The 21,363-nt window shown below is 41.8% G+C and overlaps 1 protein-coding gene across 1 annotated transcript in view; it reads right to left on the reverse strand.

Annotated features, from left to right (window-relative positions):
- The window catches only part of LOC105058932 (vacuolar protein sorting-associated protein 41 homolog), a 33,071-nt gene extending 12,083 nt beyond the window's left edge, over positions 1–20,988 (reverse strand). The window contains exons 1-6 of the mRNA XM_010942016.4: positions 20,483–20,988; positions 4,106–4,375; positions 3,815–3,994; positions 2,702–2,962; positions 491–623; positions 292–382 (exon numbers count right to left, since the gene is read on the reverse strand). Of these exons, the coding sequence (XP_010940318.1) occupies positions 292–382; positions 491–623; positions 2,702–2,962; positions 3,815–3,994; positions 4,106–4,375; positions 20,483–20,845 (1,298 nt within the window). The 5' untranslated portion in view covers positions 20,846–20,988. The remainder of the gene's footprint in view (positions 1–291; positions 383–490; positions 624–2,701; positions 2,963–3,814; positions 3,995–4,105; positions 4,376–20,482) is intronic.
- Between the last annotated feature and the right edge of the window lie 375 nt (positions 20,989–21,363).

The following is a 21,363-nucleotide window of genomic DNA, read 5'->3' on the forward strand; positions in this document are numbered from 1 at the left end:
CATTATCATTTAGATGTAAGAGGCAGAAAATGTTATTTAACAAAGCTAGTAACTTAATCTAATCATAGGTATGGTATATGTAAGGACATGCATATATCATGTGTAGTGATGCATTTTAGTGTAAATCTGTTTTCCAACTATATAATCTAGTAGAGATTTGGATGTTTTCCCTAAAGAAAGAAACTAAGAGTTCAAGAGACTAAACTCTCACATTCAGTAACATTTATACAGCATAAAAGCCAAATGTCCCTGAAGTATACGTAGTGTGTGTCTTACTAAATAATCACAAACCTAGGCTTTGCAATCACAACATCCTTGGGAGATACGATGTAATACAAAGGTTCATCACCAGCAGCCCACTGGCCACCTGCATAGCTGCTTCCTACATTCAAATGCACACGTAAATTTAAGTTAGTGCTGCTAGCATGAACAATTAGTCTTTGATGATTGAAGGCCTCATCTGTACTGAGCAATATGAGATGTTGAAAACCTGCAAAAGGGGCATGTGCAAGGGCATAATCCTTCGCCTTGTAATGCTCATAGCCATGCACAGGTAGAGCATCTGTTGTAAGTTCGTCATTTTTCCATGTCACAATGTGTACTTCTGGTCTCTGTGCAGTTCCCTACATCAAAATTTTCTGCATGTTAAGGAAGACAAATCTAATTGTTCTCTGCATGAATCTTGGTATCTTATAATGACTAAATACGTCTTCAATAAGAGCATAAAAAGTTAATTAAAATAAACCTTTTAAGAAGGGGTTCCTACCTCTCCAAATCCAATATCTGAACAGTAGAGCAAGAAGCAAATTCATAACTGATATGAATAAGATTTGCATGCATATATGAAATAAGGTCAGAGGTATGAAAATTGTATACACAATGTATTATATCTATGAAAGGGTCTAGAGTCTATTGCCAGTGTATTTAGTTCTTCTTAATTTTTATTGTGGCATCATCACAGAAACGATCATGGGAGGTCAGATTAATTTTTTTGCCTAGTTCTCTGGTGAATAGTGGCTGATGTTTAATTGTTTTCCTCAGTAATTGGTATCTTGACAAGAATTGTGTGAGTTAGGTTCACAAGCACATATATGGAGCTGTATAAAAGATGAGGAAGCAAGCATCTACACCATTGTCCTTACAAAATAATATATTATGAAAATATGCAAATGTGCTTGGTGGTTATCTGAAACATACACACTGTCCATTGCCACATGTGACTGAGATTGCAGCAGATAACACAAAAGGCAGAATTAGATTGTTACTACCACCCTAAAGGACGTTAACATCATATAGGACAAAGATGATACAGGTGTTCTGTCAATCCAAAGTGTGACCAAGCAAGGCGTTACGAAATTTGGCATAGGGACTGAGGATATGTAAGAGTTGCCAAAGGAGAATGCAGGGCGCCCTGAAGAGCACCACTATTTCTGGTCACCGGTCACAAGAATGCCACTGATGACAATAGTGATCAATACTGATTAGTTTCAGAGGTTGATGATACATTCATGGCAATGGCAAGGACGTGGCAATGTCATACATGGTAAAATTTCTTTGGAAAGGTATCCAGCTATCCTAAAGGATAGTTTGGATTTCTGAATGACATGCTCACAGATGATAGGGAAATTAATACTATCCATCACAAAGCAGGACAACCTGTTCTAGTGATGACTAAGGTTATAATGATGATGGGGCCACTAGAGATGGTGGTGGTATTGTACAGTCTCAACAAAGCCTGGAAATGTCCCCAAGGAGGTTGGTTTGGCCCTTGTACCTACCAAGGTATTCATGGTACTTGGACCAGTTCCAACAGTTCCAAACCTTTTTACCAAAAGCTAGAGGTAAGTATTGGAAAAGGTAAAACAGAAAGTCCTACAATGATTTAGGAGACCCATTTGATCAAAATAGGGAGACTGATCATTGATATAGTTAGATCCATTTGACATTTAATATTTTAAATATATGTTAAGAGCATATATTTAAAATATTTTTTTAGTTCACATATGTATCTAATACTTGTTAAGAGCATATCATGCAACCTACTGAACTAATCACATCTCCTTTCATCATTCAAGTTCAATTGTTGCAGTTCACCTAGTACATTTCAAAGCTTGTATTTGAGAAGATTTCAGAAAGTACAAGAACTGGCCAGATCAAGATCAGAATGTATTTGTTTGCAACATTTTTCAGTCTATAGCTGTTGTGCTATTTTAGTTGATAATATGGTATTCATACTCCATAGAGATCATATATCTAATTTATCATCATAAGCATAAAATGTGCTACAATTTGAAATGATGAGTCCACCAGATTCCATTATTCTCAAATACACAAGCCTGCCATTAGTTTCAAGCGATAACTTTGATGCAACTAGCATAATGCAAATAACAAGATTGGGCCTCAGCAGGGATGCACTTTCCGAAATGAAAAGATGCTCTCAAAACAGAGAAAGCACAAGATCCAACATTAGGGCATAACAGGATGATAAGAATATAATAAATGTAACTCATGCCAATCAAACACTTACAATATCAGATCACACAATGAATCTCAATTTGCCATCAATGTAACATCATAAAGCCACAATCTGTGAAAAATAGGGCAGTATCTAATTTAAAAACATTGAAAATATTGTAGTAGCATTGTTAATAGGCTTGACACTTTGTCTTGGGATCATTTTTTAAAATTTGGAGGAACTCACCTGGCGTGATGGAATGGTGCTACTAAAATCTTTTTCTCCATTCTCCTCCTCAGGAATGTATGCTAGAATGACTAAAGCATCACCATAGGGTGCAATACCAGATATATAGTAGCTAGTCTGAAAAGATGCCACAATATCCACATACTTCATGGTTGATATGGGCATATTCTTTTCTATTCCATTCGCTCCACGAGGTGGATTGGTTCTAATAGCTGCAATCTTTACACATGTTCCCCAGCCAATTACCAAGAAAGTGTCATCCTAAATAAGTTAAAGCAGTTGTTACCACATAATACAGCAATTCTACAGATATAATTGATAAAATAGAGAAGAAAAAGGAAGAAAAAAACTTTTGTAAACCTTCTTAGGAATAAGCTATTCCTTACATAAACACAAGTAATTGCTCTTACAAGCAAGGAGCATAGGCATCATGCAATAACGTGGCAGAAAAGGACTAGGAGAAGAATGGCTTATATTCTTATTGCTGCAAGCAACCATAATTTATTAAACCCCCAACAAAACCCAAAATTGCTGAAGTAAAGAGCACTCCTCATTTGGAATTCACAGTGTGAGTTCATTAATTAGAACACCAAAAGTAACAGAAATCGGACTTTACCTAATATATTGTTTCTCAAGCTTTTCTGCATGGCACTCTTAACTCCCAGATACATTAGGGGTCCAACAAGAAATACAGAATTAATTTACATGAAACTTCACATATTAGCTGACTGGTTAACGTAAAGCTAGTTCTGACCCAAATTATCAATAATCAACAATTCATACCCAATGGACTATATCTCAGAAGTCAGAAACATGAGAGCTAGTATGAGTTTCACTATAGAAGGAACTTATGATAATTCCATGTTGATTTTACCCTACCACCTTTCAAAAGAACAAAAAAATCACATCACAACTAGCAACCAGAATTTTGCTCTGATCTCTACATCATTCAGCAAATACATTATTTTGAAACTTGCAGGACCTCCATATGTTCAAATGGGTAAAAATGTTGAGACTAATAAAGTGGACATCATTCTTCATCATATGAATTAGTTGAATCAGACTACATCTAATGCAGAACTGAGTCAATTCATTTAACTACTTCCAACAGACCTGCCAAACTAAGTGAGGAAGTAAAAGCTCAGGCCGTGGACTTCCTCGTGGCCTCTCAATAAATGTGATGCGTTGATTATTTGCCATGTCATAAACCTTCACCCCTGCATCATTCGCCCAAGCAATAAGACTTGTCCTCCACTTCACAGCATGTATTGGACCTTCGCCATCATGTAGAACCTGAAAAATGAAAAAGTAAATTGCACAATAAAGTAATAAACATAATAATACTGAACAAAATTCTAAAATTACCATATTTCCAGTATAGGAACTTTAGAAAACCACACAAACCTGTTTGCTGTAGCCTAGCCAGTTCTTTGTATTTAAAAAAAGTTGACCAGCTAAACCACCAGCAACAAATCTTCTGGATGATTTTCTTGAATAATCAGGGTCTAGAGCTATGGTTTTCATAGGACGATAATACTCAAATTTTAACCTTTCATCTGTAAAGAGACCATATATGACCACAGATCCATCATCTGAGCAGCTGCCAATATATTCGCCTTCCACATCAAAACAAAGGTCATTGACAGTAGCTGTATGAGCAGCAAATTCTTTAACCTGAACAGAGAAACCAGAGTGGATTCAAATAAATAGCACATTACCTATGAAATATGAGGCATAATGGCCGAAAATGAAGTAAACATTATGTTCAATTTGTTACAAGAAATGATAGGAAGTGCTCTAGAAGTAAGCCTACCAACAGTCTGAAACCATACTCTGTGCCCATTATTTCGACACTTTTCCAAAATATTTAACTCCCATTATAGGAAGTGCTCTATAAGGAAGTAAGGCTACGAACAGTCTGAAACCATACTCCGTGCCCATTATTTTCGAAACTTTTCCAAAATATTTAACTTCCATTAATGTTGCTTCTGTTTGTCAGGAACAAACCAGTTCTATGTTTATCACACACCTAAATCAGTGCCGAAGGTGGAGAAAAAAAATCCATTACAGTATGTTTTATAGAGTGCTGTGTTTATGAAAACCTCTTAACACATTCACTAACTCAGCCTCTTACAAATTTCTAAAGTATCTTAAAAGCTCATCATGCAACATTTTTTTTTGTGATGGATTTAGCAAAAAGCCCCCAAAAAAAAAAGTTTGCAGCTCCACCAAGGACAAATAAATACAAAGAAAAAGAACAAAAATAAGGGATAAAAAATTAAGTTGACTATTACTCTTGAGGTTTCAAAAGCTTATGAATTACCCTTGCTAAAGACTAAGGGCCTCTTTGGACATCCAGAAGCTCTTATCGGTCCACAATATCTTCTAGGAATGTCTCTTTGAAATTATGGTGAACGGAGATGATGAAAGGGGAAATCTTATTCCTGTTTGTAAGTATAGTTAATCCCTTCTAAAAGACAACATATTTAATCATAAAAAGAATGAATTACTTGTGTTCTTGGTTGTCTCTATCTCCCTAAACCCCTTCACTGTCACTGCTTTTTCACCGTATATTCAAAGCAAAATCTTCCATGGAGATCTCATCAAACCAATAAGATCTCCCACCATCCAAACAAGCCCTAACTGCTGCAGTAACAAGCCTACATTTATTAACAAGCCTAGGATAGGACAGGCAGCCCAAATTTTGAGTCCCAAGAGGAGTCTTCTGGACTCACAAAAGCAGTTGCTTTTAGCTAGCAACATCTATAGCTGAGTTTACTCGGAGAACCCAACCCAAAACAGTATAAAACTAGGCCCAGAGGATCATCTTGTTCATATTCCTATTTTTAGGTTACAATTTGTTATAGCTAGATTGGTGGCATTTGTGAAAGTGAGAGCAACGGCAAGCAATAAAACAAATAATAAACATTGATCTAAGCGCAAGGATGTCATCATGTCAAACCCTTTGACTAAATGTGACAAAAGGAAGGAAAATTTATGAACCGACCCCATCATCTTTGGCAAATTTACCAAAGAAGAAAATGATTTTTTTGATATTATGGATGATTGGTTATAGAGGGATCATTTTCTTTTTGTCAAGAAAGTTGGTGACCTGATGACAAGGGAGCCGACGACCGAAGCTCCAGCGAACGGCAGTCGTAACTATAACGGTTCTAAGATAGTGAAATTCCTTATCATATGAGTTTCAACCCGCACGAAAGGAGTAATAATCTGGATATTGTCTCGAAGAGAGACTCGGTAAAATAGACATATTTGTAAAGATGCGAACCACCTACACCTAGAGCTCTTAAACCAAAATGGGAGAGGGGGTGGTAAAGGAACCACCTAACAAGCCTTTCTGTAAAACAATGACTACTACATATTTTTTTTTAACTATGATAAGTCTTGATAAAGTAGCGGTAGAAGGGGGAAAACCTTCTTTCAAAAATCAGTATAGGAGTTGAAACAAGATTCTGAAACACAATGAGCTAGCTACCAAAAAGACTCACCAAAGTGCAATGGAATCTCATATCAGAAGACACCTCAGCCAGTAGAGATGCAATTCTTGTTAGTATTACCCTAAACCTAATGTACAACCCAACCCTATAGAATCACAAAGCAATCTGTTGTGGGGAAATCTGTTATCCAGACCGAAGACATGGACTAATAGAAAGGCAAGTGATGTGATATACAAGGCCAATGTCATGGCGCAGTCATGGATGGAAATGTCCGATCTCAAAGGAATATGTCACTTGTACCGTAAAAGAACCGTCTGAAGCCACTTAATACATAACTTGGAACCTCCCGATCCTAGCTTCGGCCTCTGATGATCCTTGACTTCTTGTGATCCCTCTAAACAGAACATCCAGAATCAGCCGATCCTGACTTCGGCCTCATCCTGCCTTCGGCCTCAAGTCTGTCTCAGTCTCTATGGCAGCTGACATCCGACATCTGCCCAACATCTGCAGACGACTGGACACTTGAACTGGCCGATCTCCGACTTCAGCCGAAGATATACTTCAGCCCTCACCGGTCTTTATCTTACTGAACGCAGTCAGCTCCAGCCACTTTCCTTCAGCACCCACCTCCATTGGACCACGTCGAACCCTCAACAAAAAAAACCAGTCCAATCCAATCTGCACCCTCATTTCAAAATTCAAAAGTGCTCGTGATATTTAGCTGGCTTCGGAACAAATAAGGCAGGTGTAACCACCCAATCTCGAAAATTTCGATCGAAAATCCTGTAATATCGCACCTAAATCGGCCATGTAACCTGTCCAAAATGGCTCCCTCGCCTATAAAAAGACCTCCAGGAGACCCCCAAGGTACGCACACACGATCTCTTTCTGCAATCCTCATATATTTTTTCTGATTTCTGACTTAAGCATCGAAAGGTCTCTGTCAGAGCCAACTCCGGCCAGGACTTATCTTGCAAATCTCTCTTTCGAGAGGACGTGCCACCGCTCCAGCCTTTCCGATTGAGTCCCAAATTTCAGCAGCAACAGATTGACGTTAGAGGAAGGGCCCTAATCCGATTTTAAGGAGCAAAAGATCGAGATCATGGCCCCACACAGAACATCTTCCCGACGATCTAGCACCACTGCTGCCTCCCAGCTTGTGGAGAACGCGGCGAGTTAGCAAGTGCCAATGCAACCATTATCGGAGGTCCCTCAACCGCCTTCGCAGCAGCACCGCCAACGCTGCATCGGTGGCGGATCCGTATTTAGCAAACCCAGTATAGCAATTTGCACCAATGCCTCGAGAGCGACCGTCGGTCCCCCCACAGAGCCCTAAGCAGAGGAGACAGACTTGCCACAATCGGCCCCGAAGTCCAGAACGGAGAAGATGGCGGCTCCGAGTCCTTGTTATAGGCAGGATTTAACTCCCAGCAAATGATCTCCCACACAGTGCTCAGAGAACTATACCTCTCGAGATGCAAATATTAACTGCAGACTTCGAAAAATGAGCAAACAGATCGAAGTAATCCGCCATCAGGCATCGATGCATGATGACAGGTACAGCACTGACCCACCATTCAGCGTTCGGATTATGCAAGAACTGCTCCCCAGCAACTTCAAGATGCCGCAGCTGAAGAGCTACCACAGGATTACCGATCCTGTGGATCATCTGAAAAATTTCATGTCTTTGATGCTCATTCATGGGGCAACTGATGCTGCCCTTTGCTGAATCTTCCCATCTATCCTGAAAGGCATAGCTTGACATTGGTACACAAGTTTGAAGTCACAAACAATTCGTTCCTTCGACCAAATGAGCCGATTGTTTGTGGGCCATTTCGTGAGCATGAGGCAACAAAAAGGATTGGACACCCTGATGAACATAAAGCAGAAAGATGGAGAATCAATCTGATCCGACCTCGATCGCTTCAATGCGGCTGTGTTGGAGGTTCGCGATCTAGATCAGTCGGTCGCAATGGCCATCTTGAAGGGTGGATTACAGAGGAATGGTCTTCGCTACTCATTAGAGAAGACTTACCCCCACGACTTCGCCGATATATTGGCTCGGATAGAGAAGTACACGAGGGCAGAAGAAGCATTCGAGAATGAGTTTTCGGTGAATATGGTCACTAAAGCAAAGAAAGAAGAAAATGTGGATTCTCCGCCAAAGAATCGACAGCGTTCCCGTTCTCCGCCCAAACGTCGAAGGTCCCGAACTTCCCCACGGAATCCCGATAAAAGGATAATTTCAGAAGGGAGCGACGTATATCTCCGCCTAGGAGGTTTACAAACTACACACCGCTAAACGCTGCCCGAGCCCAAGTGCTGATGGAGATCAGCGATCGGATCCCCCGAGTGGAGAAGTTGCGGTCTAATCCAGACCGACGGAACCATAATAAATACTGCCTGTATCACCGCGACCATGGCCACGATACCGAAGTCCGCATTCAACTTTGAGATGAAATTAAGGAACTCATTCGACGTGGGTGCCTGGATCGATTCATCAGGCGTCGATAGGAACAACTGATGGAGCGACGAAGATTCCTTGGCCCACCAGAGCGACGGTAAAGGAAATCTTCTGGAGATCGGCCCCCTATCAAAGTAATCAATACAATAACTGGAGGGCACCGAAGCCGAGCAGAGGACCTGCCGAACCAGCCAAGAAGCAGAGAATTGAAGAATCTATCGCCTTTACTGAAGATAATGCTCAAAGAATCCAATTCCCACATAATGATGCAATAGTTGTATCTTTAAATATCGCAAATTACGATATACATCGCATTTTGATTGATAATGGAAGCTCGACAGATATTTTGTTCTACGATGCCTTCTCCCAAATGAATATACCTCCTGAGTGCCTAAGGCGATTGGATTCTCCTCTCATGGGATTTACTGAAAATGCGGTGCCTATTGAGGGAGTCATAACTCTCTCTGTCGTAACCGAGCGATCCCTAGGCATTTCGAAGCCCAAATTGATTTTTTGGTGGTTCAAACTCCATCAGCCTACAACGCCATCCTCGAACGTCCGAAACTCAATGCGCTCCAAGCTATGGTATCCACCTACCATCTAAAAATGAAATTCCTAACAGAGGTCGGAGTCGGTGAAGTTTGTAGAGATTATGTCTTAGTGCGATAGTGCTATAATATCGCCCTTCGTGATGCTGGACCTTCTAAAGCTTATCCGATAGATGGACTGGACACCTGGGATGAGCTATCCGAAGAGCGAAGAAAGTCGGTGGAGGATCTAGAGACGATCCCACTGAATGATGGCAACCAAGAGCATGCCGGTCAGATTGGGTCAAAACTTGATCAGGTAATCAAACGACATCTCATCTCTTTTTTGCAGAAAAATACGGACATGTTCGTCTGGATCTCAACAGATATGCCAGGCATTCATCCGAAAGTAATGATGCATCGACTAAGCATCAACCCGAACCACTGGCCTATCAAACAGAAGAAAAAAAGCTTTGTGCCCGAACGACAGAAGGCAATAGCCAAAGAGGTGGACAAACTACTTGATGCAGACTTCTTCCGAAAAGTCACCTACCCAAGTTGGATTACGACCGTGATCCTGATGAAGAAGACGAATTGCAAATAGCGATCTGCATCAATTTTACTGATCTCAACAAGGCATGCCCGAAAGACAGCTATCCCTTACCCTCCATCGACTAGCTGGTAGATGCAACTTTAGGGCATGAACTCCTCATCTTCATGGATGCCTTTTCGAGATATAATCAAATCCAAATGACACTGAAAAATGAGGAGAGAATAGCTTTTATCACTGATCGGGATCTCTTCCTTTATAGGGTCATACCCTTCGGCCTAAAAAATACATGTGAAACTTATCAGCGCTTTGTGAATAAAATCTTCAAGGATTAAATGAGACAAAACATAGAGGTCTACGTAGACGATATGCTTATCAAGAGTAGGGCCTTCAGAACTCATATTGAAGACCTTGAGAAGACCTTTGCCGCCCTGAGGAAGTATCAAATGAAGCTGAATCCGACTAAGTGCGCCTTCAGAGTTACTTCGGACAAGTTCTTGGACTTCATGGTGTCCAATCAGAAAATAAAAGCCAATCCTGAGAAGATCCAAGCCATACAGAAGATGAGCTCGTCCAAAAATATTAAGTTCAGTGTCTCACAGGTAAAGTGGTAGCACTAAATCTGTTTGTTTCAAGATCGACCGAACGCTGTGTTCCGTTCTTTCAAATCCTAAGGCAACCGAAGAACTTTCAATGGACTAGAGAGTGCCAGCAAGTCTATGAGGAGTTGAAAAAATATCTTAGCTTCTCACCACTTCTCAGCAAATCGAAGCCTGATGAAAAACTTTATTTGTATCTGATGATCTCACTAGTGGCCATAAGTGCAGTATTGGTCCATGAATAGGACAAAATCCAAAAGCCAATCTACTATACCAAGTGAGTCCTACATGATGTGGAGACCAGATATACCAAGTTAGAAATCTGATCTTCGCCCTCATCATTACCATCCGAAGACTTCGGTCTTACTTCCAGGCACATCCTATTACCGTGCGGACTGATCAGCCACAATCCTACATCAGCCTGATACTTCTGAGCAATTGGCGAAGTGGGCAATCGAGCTCGCTGAGTTTGAGGTAAAATTTCAATCTCGATCTTCCATCAAAGCTCAAATCTTGACGGACTTCATCATTGAACGCACCATCCTGAATGATCAAGAAACGCCAAAACTGACTCATGAAGAAAAGGCATCAGTGGAACCCAGTTCGTTAGGAGAGCCGGACAACTTCTAGATAGTATATGTGGATGGTTCATCGAACTCCACGGGATTGAAAGCAGGTCTGTTACTTCTAGAACCCGAAGGGACTATAATGGAGTACGCCCTGAGGTTTGACTTTCCGGCAACCAATAATAAAGTGGAATATGAAGCTCTTATTGCCGGACTCAGAATCACGACGGAGCTCAGGATAAAGAAGCTGAGGATCTACACTGATTCGCAGCTAGTGGCCGGACAAGTGAAGGGAGACTTTGAAGTCCGAGAGGAGAATATAAAGAAATATCTCCAAAAGGTGAAAGATCTAGCTTTGAAATTTGCTGGGTTTGATATTCAGCAGGTGACCCGATCTAAAAATTCAAGAGCTAATCTGCTGTCCAAGTTGGTGACATCTGTCCTAAAGGATCTACCTCAGAAGGCATTTTTTGAGATTCTAAAAAAGCCCATTACTAAAGAATCGATCCCGATCTTAAAGATTAATGACGAACCATGTTGGATGGATCCCTTCATCCGTTTTCTACGAGGAGTGTTGCCTAAAGACTCTAAGGAGACCCGAAAGATCAAACATTAAGCTTTCCGCTACGTCTTCTACGAAAACAAGCTCTACAAACAATCCTTCTCCTTGCCATTTCTCAGATGTCTCATCCTTTCGAAGCTGAGTATGCCCTTCGAGAAATGCATGAAGTATGTGGGAGTCATTTGGGTAATAAATCATTGGTCTGGATACTATTAGCCCATACTACAGGATGATACAGCTGACTTCGTCAAGCAATGCGATCGATGTCAATAGAACGCAAATGTTCAGCATCAGCCGACTATCCCACTGGCTCCAATAGCCGCTCCTTAGCCATTTGCACAGTGAGAGATGGATATTTTAGACCCTTTTCCACCAGCATCGGACCAAAAAAATTTTTTACTTGTGGCCATCAACTACTACACCAAGTGGGTGGAAGCTGAGCCCATTGCCAAAATCATTGAAGCTAAAGTAACCGACTTCGTCTGAAAATTTATCATTTGTCGAATCGATCTCCCGTAGATGCTGATCATTGGTAACGACGCCAATTTTCAAACTCCAAACTCGTCGAGTCCTATCAAAGCTATGGCATTGCCCAACACTTCACTTCGGTGGAATACCTGCAGGCCAATGGAGAGGCTGAGGTGACTAACCGCACCCTTCTACAGGGGTTAAAAGCCATGATCGATCGGGCCAAGGGAGCATGGGTGGACGAGTTGCATAGTATACTCTAAGCTTACCGAACCACTCAAAGGACACCCACTGAAGAGACTCCTTTCAACCTCTCCTTCGGAATGAAAGCCATCATCCCAGTAGAAATCGGACTCCCTTCACATCGAATGGAAAATTATGATGACCAAAGTAATGCAGAGCAGCTTTGTACAAATTTAAATCTACTCGAAAAAATCCGTGAGAAAGCATGAGTACGAATGGCGGCCTATCAGCAAAGGGTAGCACGGTACTACAATTTTCATATCCGAAACAAAGAGTTTAAAGCCGATGATCAGATCCTACGTAGAACCGAAGTCTCCCAACCTACAGAACGCAGAAAATTATCTTCAAACTGGGAAAGCTCTTATCAAGTGGACGAAATCATCATATCGGAGACCTATCATCTCAAGCAACTGAATGGAATGCCCCTACCTCGACTGTAGCATTCGGAGATTCTTTGAATGTATTATCAATAATACGTTAATTATTTCTCAAATAAAATACCTTTCTCTTAGGATATCGTCATTTTCTCTTGCCTTTCGACGAAAATACAATTTCAATGCGAATCCCCTCCGAAGATTAACCTATTACAACTCTCCGAAGGAGCCTAACTCATCAGATAAAAAAGAAGAAAGAGAAAAAGAAAAGAAAAGCTGCAATTATAAAGGAAAACACATCCACGAGATAGGTACGTATAAAAAAACTTTTTTTATTTCTTTTTATATTTACAAAGACGACACTAGAAAAGCGTCACACCGAAAAAAAGAAGACGTTCCACAGGACTGGTAGTACTTCAACTTCGTCAAAACCAAGATCCAGGACAAAGAGGGCCTAATCCTCATCTGAAAAGAATGCTTTGACCTCCTCGTCACTGTTTCTAGGACGAAGGCCATGCAGATCTAGCTACAGCATCAAGTATTTTATACAGGCTTTGCAGTTTTCAAAGTCTTAGATGGAGCCGGCAGCTAAGGCATCAAGAAGCTCCCCCTTGAAGGCTTCCAAAACCTTGTACTCCGCAATGCAGCGAAGCCAAGCCTCGGCAAATGCCTCCTCTGCGGTATTTGGATGGGCCGCTCTTGTAACAGTAGAAGATCCCTCGCTTGAGATTCTCGATAGAGGGGGTGCATGACTCGAGCCAAGAGACTGGCGACGCGGCCCTCACACGTTTAGCCAAATCCTTCCCCCTCAAATATTCGGCCTTCTTTCTGACCGCTTCCTTGACTTGTCGAGAAGTAAGCTCCATCATTGCAGGTGGACGAAAAGGAAGGCGAAAGTTAGTGAATGTATCAATTGTGAAGAAAAACTATTTATATAGGTTTTAATGCGGCATGCGCCCAGCCAACCACCAACCAAATTGTGTCGTGCATCCAACTCCGAAATGCCAATCGTCACTGCCATTTACTGCACGTTCCCATGATCAAAACATAATCGACGAGACATCTCGAGAATCGCCTGGGCCCACCATATGGCAAACAAAGAATAATCTGAAATAAATTCTCAGTCCGTTCTCTTGGAAGATTCCATTCACCATTATGACAAACAAAGTCTCTAAGGCACATCGTAGATGGACGCTTGGGTTTCCAATAAGCGAACTCACAAACCAACTTTGACTAATGAAGAGCCAACTGTTGGGGCCCTCGAACTCCTCCAAAAGAAGCTTCGGGCGCAACTGCTCTTTTTTCAATCTTCGGCAAAGACCTCGATAGCTAAGCAGCGGGGGCTAACCTACAAGAACCCCCGAAGGTCGCTCGCTTTTCAACGAGCCAATAGCCCATGAAGATCTTAGTCATGCAAAAAGTGGAGGCTAGCATATAAGGACCCCCAATGTTCATCGATCTAAACTATACGGACAAAAGACCTCGATGACTAAGAAGCAGAGGCTAACCTACAAGAATCCTTGAAGGTCACTCGTTCTTCACTACACCCAAAAAGATCTTAGTCATACGAGAAACGAAGGCTAATCTAAAAGGATCTTCAGAAGGCTAACCTACGAGGATCCTCAGCTCATCAACTTCGGCAACCAGCGAGAGCTAACCTTCAAGGACCCTTGCCCACCTACTTCGACAACGTACAAAGCCAAACCCAAAAGGATGGTCACTTTACGAACATCTCCGTGAAACCCCTCAATGCAAAGATCGTACACAAGTAAATCCGAACTATAACACAACCGATGAGACTAAGTGAATACATATGAAATAAAAATTTCAAATTTTATTTTATTAATGAACTTCTTACAAAAGTTACAAGACAGATGTCTACAAAAAAGAAGAGCAAAAAGAGTACATCAATTATTTGACGATCATTTGGAGGATCCACCTTCGGCCGATGGAGCTTCGATATTTCCACCATCCTTAAGGACGTTGAGGTGAGAGTCGACTTCAAAGAAAAGTCATCTGACCAAACTTCTGCATTCCTCGAAGCCGACGTCGATTGCCTAGGCTAATATATCAGCAACTACAAGAGTCGCATCGTGTAAAGTCGAAGCGAGCTGATCCTCCAACAGCCTAATAGTGGTCTTGGCATGTTCGGCCGCTACGGTGCTCTCCGCAAACTTGATACAGAGTTCAGTCACCGCAGTCCTATCTTTATTTAAAGCCACTGGAAGGTCAGCGAAGATCTGCCTGGCCTAAATGAGTTCACATCGAAGAACATCAACTGCCGATCTCTCAACATCCACCACTTGGTTGAGTTCTCTGATCAAGCCCTTAGCCGAATGCAGATTGCCTTGAAGTTAATCGATCTAGGCAGCTGAATCTGGCTTGACTTCTGACTTCATTAGCGGCTTTGTTCGATGCTATGGTGTATTTCAGTCCTATTATTTCATCCTGGACTTTGTGCAATCGTTCTTTGCAAGAAACTTTTGCCGCCACCATCCTCCAATTAGCATTCCCAACAGACTTCGCAAATCGATCGCGCTCTTCGGTCAACCTGCGTTTTTCGGCAAAATATTCTCTATCCGCCTGCTTCAGACACTTAGATGCTTTACCTTTACCAAAGACTTAATCACTCTTCTTCCTCATCTTTCGAAGTTTCCTCTTTGCTTCAATAACATCTCGTGGAGTCCGATAGAGGTCCTCCTCAAGATTCTCGACTCGAACCCTTAAAGATAAAACTGTTGGCAGATGTTTGACACGATATTGTAAAAATATACGATCACAACAATCACACCGAACCAACTGAGAAAAGCATCACAAACAGACATGAACCAAAGAACATGAGTAAAAATTATTTTTTTATTGATTTCAAAATCTTTCATTACATTGACTGGAAAAGAAAAACAAAAGATATACAAATTTAAATATTTCCGACCTCGACATGAGGGTCGACTAAGGAGCTTGAGATAACCGTAGCTGGCTGCTCCGACTCCACTCATGGCGGCAAAATTGGCACAGCTTCGACAGAAATGGATGCAGGCACAACCTCCGAAAGAGGAGCAACTTCGGAGCGCCCTTCAACAATCTCGACGGATGGGATCCTATCTCCTACAACTTTCTCTTCGGCCCCTTCTTCTCCTTCTTCTTCTGCCTCATCCAGGAAGCTCAAGTCTAAATCCAAGAAGCACACAGCCACCCTCCAACAGCAGATGTCCAAGTCGATATTGAAGGCCTCCTGGCCGAAGTCACATTTCTCTTTCGAAAACTCATCGGACACGTGGAAGGCTTCCACAGCCACATACCCGGCTTCGACAACCCGATCCTCAGCCTTCTTCTCAACATCGACGACCTTAGCCTACGCCTCCAGCCTTCTTTCCTTCTCCAAAGCCAAGTCGGCTTCGACTTTCTTCAGCACCATCTTCAAGCGAGTGACCTCGGCTTCAGTAGCTTCCGCCTTTGACTTGACTTCAACAGCATCGGCGTTGGCTTTAACTTCAGAAGTTTCGACCATCTCGCACTTTTTATGCGCTTCGGCCAGTTCTCCCTCAGCATCACTCAATCTGTTGATGAAAGCGGCGGTATAGTGAGCCATCTGTACCTAAAAAATAAAAAGTTTAAAAAAAAAAGGGAAGAAAGAAAAGAAAGAATTTACCCGCACTATAGAATATACCATCCACTTTTACAGCATTGCGAAGCTCTCTTTTTCAACTTTTTTCAAGCCAACGTCGAAGAGCATTTTTTAGAAGACGTTATTGGCGGTCTTCCAATCGTCAAAGACATCCCGAATAGACGGTGAATCCAAACCCTGTGTTTGGTTTGTTGACCCTCTAACTGAGTCTAATCACGTCTGGGCTGAATCGGCCTAGGGTGCAAGGAATGCGACTGGCTTCGGGGGCCAAGTTTGAAGGGGAGAAATTGAAATTAACCCCACCTAGGCGGGAGTGGGGGGGACCACTTTCTTGTTGCTCTCGTCCAAAATCTTGAGCTTCTTCTAAGCATCGGTGGATAAAGAGGGTGCCTTCCTCTTCAACGAACCTTTCATCAGCCTCTTCACTTCTTCAGACTTCATTTCTGCAATATAGGAGTCAGTATTTATGAAAACAAGAAGAACAGGCATCGAAAAGATTGGAGAAATCCTCATCTTTGGGGTCGGCCGGACTGATGCCAGCACTGAAAAGAATTTACTCCGATAACAACTCCTTGAATGGGGGAATTTCATATTCCCTTAAAATTGCGGAGCGCTCTAAGTCTTCATTTCCTAGCTTCGAGATCCAAAAGGTAGAATTCCTCGATCAATCCTAGTGTGAAAATCTCCACTCTTCGACAGAAAGATCCGAAATAAAAAAAAACCGATCCTTCCAATCACATACCAAAGGAGCTCCCCTTATCAAAGCAGCAATCCCCTTCAGAGGAGAGACATACCATCAATCACCGATATGCCTCTTTACGGTGTAGAAGGATCGAAAAAGAGAGAGAAGGATGGACTCTGATTTTAGAACAAAGAACAAGAAAGTCGATGATGAAAAGAAAAGAGTTCGGAATGACAGAACAAAGGGAGACATCAAAAAAGTGGAAGAGCTCAATAACAAAGGAATGGATAGGAAGCCTAAATCCGCCTTTGAAAGTCTCTTTATACAGGCTGATCCTACCGGAGGGAGGACTAGCGACCCTACCACCAAGCCCAGGAGACTAATTCGAAGATAGTCAGGATTCTATATCGGGCATGGATGATACTTAGATCCTTCATGCCCAATCTAGATCCAATTGTGTAAGGAATGAAGGGGGATACAACACCGCGCCCTTCACCCACACCGACAAAAGCTTCCTTCGAAGAGAAAAATGATCCGGAAGACTAGTTCTCGCTAAGACTCCCGAAACCTACCATTGGAAGATGCAAAGAAAAGAACAGAAAGGAGAATGGACATAAAAAGAAGGACGATCGGACTAAAAAGACAAAAAAAACAAGAGGAGACCAACCTACGGCGATACAGGAAATGAGGACGATAATTTCACAGGAAGTAGGGACGACGATTCAAAGAGGAGCCACCGACGATCGAAAAAGCTCTCGAAACGAAGAAGAGAACCAGAGGAGAAAAAAAAATTTAGAAGAGTCTGGAAGCATGAAAGAAAAAGGCAGGAAGCACAACCTCCTTTTATATGCACAAAAGATCAGAACTATCCAAATACCAAATCCTGCCCAATCATCTGATGACTGATATTTGGCATGATTCTATTGGCGTGCAGGAGACGTCAGTCGGCCCATTAATGATTTGTATGAAAAATGAGGCATATCACTTTTTGATTTCCGCCAACCATCTTTTGATCATGATTATTCATTGATATAACCGTTCACTCCACCCAAGAACCACAGACACCGTTTCGGTAGGAAGGACAGCATGTCTTCGACAAATCAGAACTCATATACTCCCTTCGTCCGCACCAAACTCAAGAGTAAGAGGCATGTGTTGGAAAAAAATCTATCATCCAGATTGAAGATATGGACTAATGGAAAGATAGGTGATGTGATATACAAGGCCGATGTCACGGTGCAGTCAGAGATGGAAATATTTGATCCCGAATGAATATGTGCTTCTGTACCATAAAAGAATTGTCTAAAGTCACTTAGTGCATAATTTGGGACCTCTCGATCCTAGCTTCGGCCCCTGACGATCCTTGACTTCTAGTGATCCCCCTAAACAGAATATCCAAGATCAGCCAATCCTGACTTCAACCTCATCCTATATTCGTCCTTAAATCTGTCTCAATCTCCATGGCACCTAACCTCCGACATCTGCCCAACATCTATAGACGACTGGACACCTGAACTGGTCGATCTTCGACTTCAGCCATAGGTATACTTCAGCCCTCACCGATTTTTATCTTACTGAATGCAGTCAGCTCCAGCCCCTTCTTTCCTTCAACACCCGCCTCCATTGGACCACGCCGAACCCTTAACAAAAGAATCCGATCCAATCCAATCTGTGCCCTCATTTCAAAATTCAAAAGCGTCTGCGATATTTAGCTGGCTTCGGAATAGATAACGTAGGTGTAACCACTTGATCTCGAAAATTCTGATCGAAAATCCTGCTATATCGCGCTTAAATCGACCATGTAACTTGTCCAAAATGGCTCTCTAACCCTCACCTACAAAAGGACCCCCAGGGAACCTCCAAAGTACACGCATACGGTCTCTTTTTGCACTCCTCATCTGTTTCTCCTGGTTTCTAACTTGAGCATTGAAGGATCCCTACCAGAACCAACTCTGATCGGAACTTATCTTGCAGGTCTCTCTCTTGAGAGGACGTGTCACCGATCTAGCCTTTCCGACCGAGTCCTAGATTTCAGCAGCGACACAATCTTTAAATACTTCTATGATTGTTGGTCTTTACTGCATCTCTAAATAACCAATCCTAACCCTATGGCTATAAAGCCAAACAAATAAAGCATATCTACTTTCACTGGAATGCTTATTCATAACTACAACATAAAGACAAGCAGATACATAAAAACTCCAATAAGAATATCTAAAAAAAAGAAAACGAAAAAGACCTAGAACAAATTGGGAAAGAAGATATTTGTAGCAAGAGACGCGTAGACTAGGGGCAAAAATGAGCTTCCACAATGAAGGTCTTTTTAATAGATCTTTAACGCTTTGTTTGGATAGCCCTCATCCCTCATAAGGAAAGGAAAGGAAAAGAAAAGAAAAGGAAAGGAAAGGGGAGGGGAGGGAAAGGGAGAGGGAACATCACTCTTGTTTAGATAGTCCTCATAAGGGAAGGGAAAGGAAAGGAGAAAGAAAATAGATATTTTAAATCAAAAAGACCATTATACCATAGTTTTACTTGAAGATCTGTGGATATTTTTGTCCTTTATCTGTCTCATGTCCCTTTCCCTCCCAATACCTCCAAATTAGAGGAATTAGGAAACTAGTTTAACGGAGTGAAAGGGAGGGAGAGGGATACCCCTCTCTTTTCCTCCCCCTTCCTCAAAAATTAATATCCAAAGAAGCGTATGAGCTAGCAGCATTACATGTAAGCATATTTTCCACAGGAATGTTGCAACCAACTCAACTTAGCTATTTATGAGTCTGCGTAACTGAGTTGTTTCGATGTTTAATAAGCCATCTGTACTAGGAAACATCTAAAGCTTAGTGAACATGTCTAAAATGCATAATGAGCCATCCATCATCATGCCACGATGTGTTCTAGTTGTAAAATAATTATGGGCGAATCACCTTCAATGTAGATGTGAATCACCTCAAATCCTGTACCTTAATAATACTTTTGTGGTTTGTAAAAAGCTTCATCATAACTTTGATGCTACCTGTGCCATGTTCAACCTGATCCTGCTACCCTTGGCGGCTTCCATGTGATCCAAAAATCATCCCAACACACAGAAAAAACTGTTGCAGATACCTATCTTGTAGCCATGAACAAAAACTCCACAACCGGATATTCATCAGTATTCATCTTACTCTTACAAAAGAAGTGTCAGCGATAGAACTTCAGAAGACGTAAAACTAAGTGCCAAATTAAGGTTTGGATGGGCAGCCAACAAGTTGCAAAACCTAATGTTCAAGGAAACCTCCAGCTTCATTAAAGATTTTGCATTCATACATTAATCCACAAAGATTTCGACCAGCTAAACATACTCCGCTAGCATCAATAAATAGACTAGCATGTTCTTCTATAAGAAAAATAGGTTTTCTTTGCCACTAAAAAAAATCCTCAATAAGACTCGAACAGCTTCATGATCACTCGCTTCACAAAATTCTACGTTTCTTGAAAAAAGATCTCGCGATCATTATGAAACAAGATTCTAAACGGATCCAGTTGATCAGGATTCGAATTTTGATCACGAACAAGCTACCTTAGCTAATTTCTCGACCGAGGGTTTATAACCAAGAATTCCTGGAATCATGAGCATCAATAACACCCCGAAAAAAAGGGGGAATTATAAAAGGAGAGAGAAACCTGATTGCCCTGGAAATCAAGGATGTGGACGGTGCCATCATGGGTTCCGAGCGCGATCATCCGCTCCGCGATGGCGATGGAGGACGCGGCATCGGTCGAAAGGAGAGACGGCACGCTGCCTCCTAATCTCTGGTACTTGAGCCTCGGCTCCTCCTCCTCCTCCTCCTCCTCCTCTTCTTCCCCGTCCTCCTCCTCCTCTTCCTCCTCGTCGTCGTCTTCTTCTCTCTCGTCGTCGCCATCGACACCGTTTTCCAAGGTGTGGTCGGATGCCATGATCGCCGGCGAGATCTGGGTGGCGCGAATTGGACCGGCGGCCCGGTTCTCCTCCCTCTCTCTTTTGGATTTTAGTTCTTCAATGTTCATAAAAGTGGCGAGCACCGCTCGTTTGTCGTTTCAAACCTACGCTGATTCTTTTACACGGAAGTCGCCGAGTTGATGGAGTCCGCCAGCTTAAATAACACGACAACGAGAGGGATCGAAGCCAGCAAGCGCTTCTCGCCCCATCTCGGTTCTCTCTGGATGTCCATTTCCTTTAGTTTAGACGATTTCGTTTCTGGTGCTCTCGCGGAATTTTCTTGCTAAGCCGGTGGAAAGAGAGAGTGCTGCTGAGACTCGACGAGGCCCGCTGGATTTTATTTTAAAAATATATTTGATAAAAAAAAAAAGACAGGGCTCGCTGGATTTTATTTTAAAAATGTATTTGAAAAAAAAAATAACTCACTAGCTTGAGTGAGGTCCCATCGACTAAGGGATAAAGCCATATTTATATTAAAATATGTGAAAAAAATATAAATATAAAAATATATTTTAAAAAATATATGTATTGAGAAGTTTTAAAATTAAATACTATATTTTAGATCATAAGATTTGCAGCTTACACT

Source organism: Elaeis guineensis, chromosome 16 (genome assembly GCF_000442705.2).
Source record: "Elaeis guineensis isolate ETL-2024a chromosome 16, EG11, whole genome shotgun sequence".
Lineage (NCBI taxonomy): Eukaryota > Viridiplantae > Streptophyta > Magnoliopsida > Arecales > Arecaceae > Elaeis > Elaeis guineensis.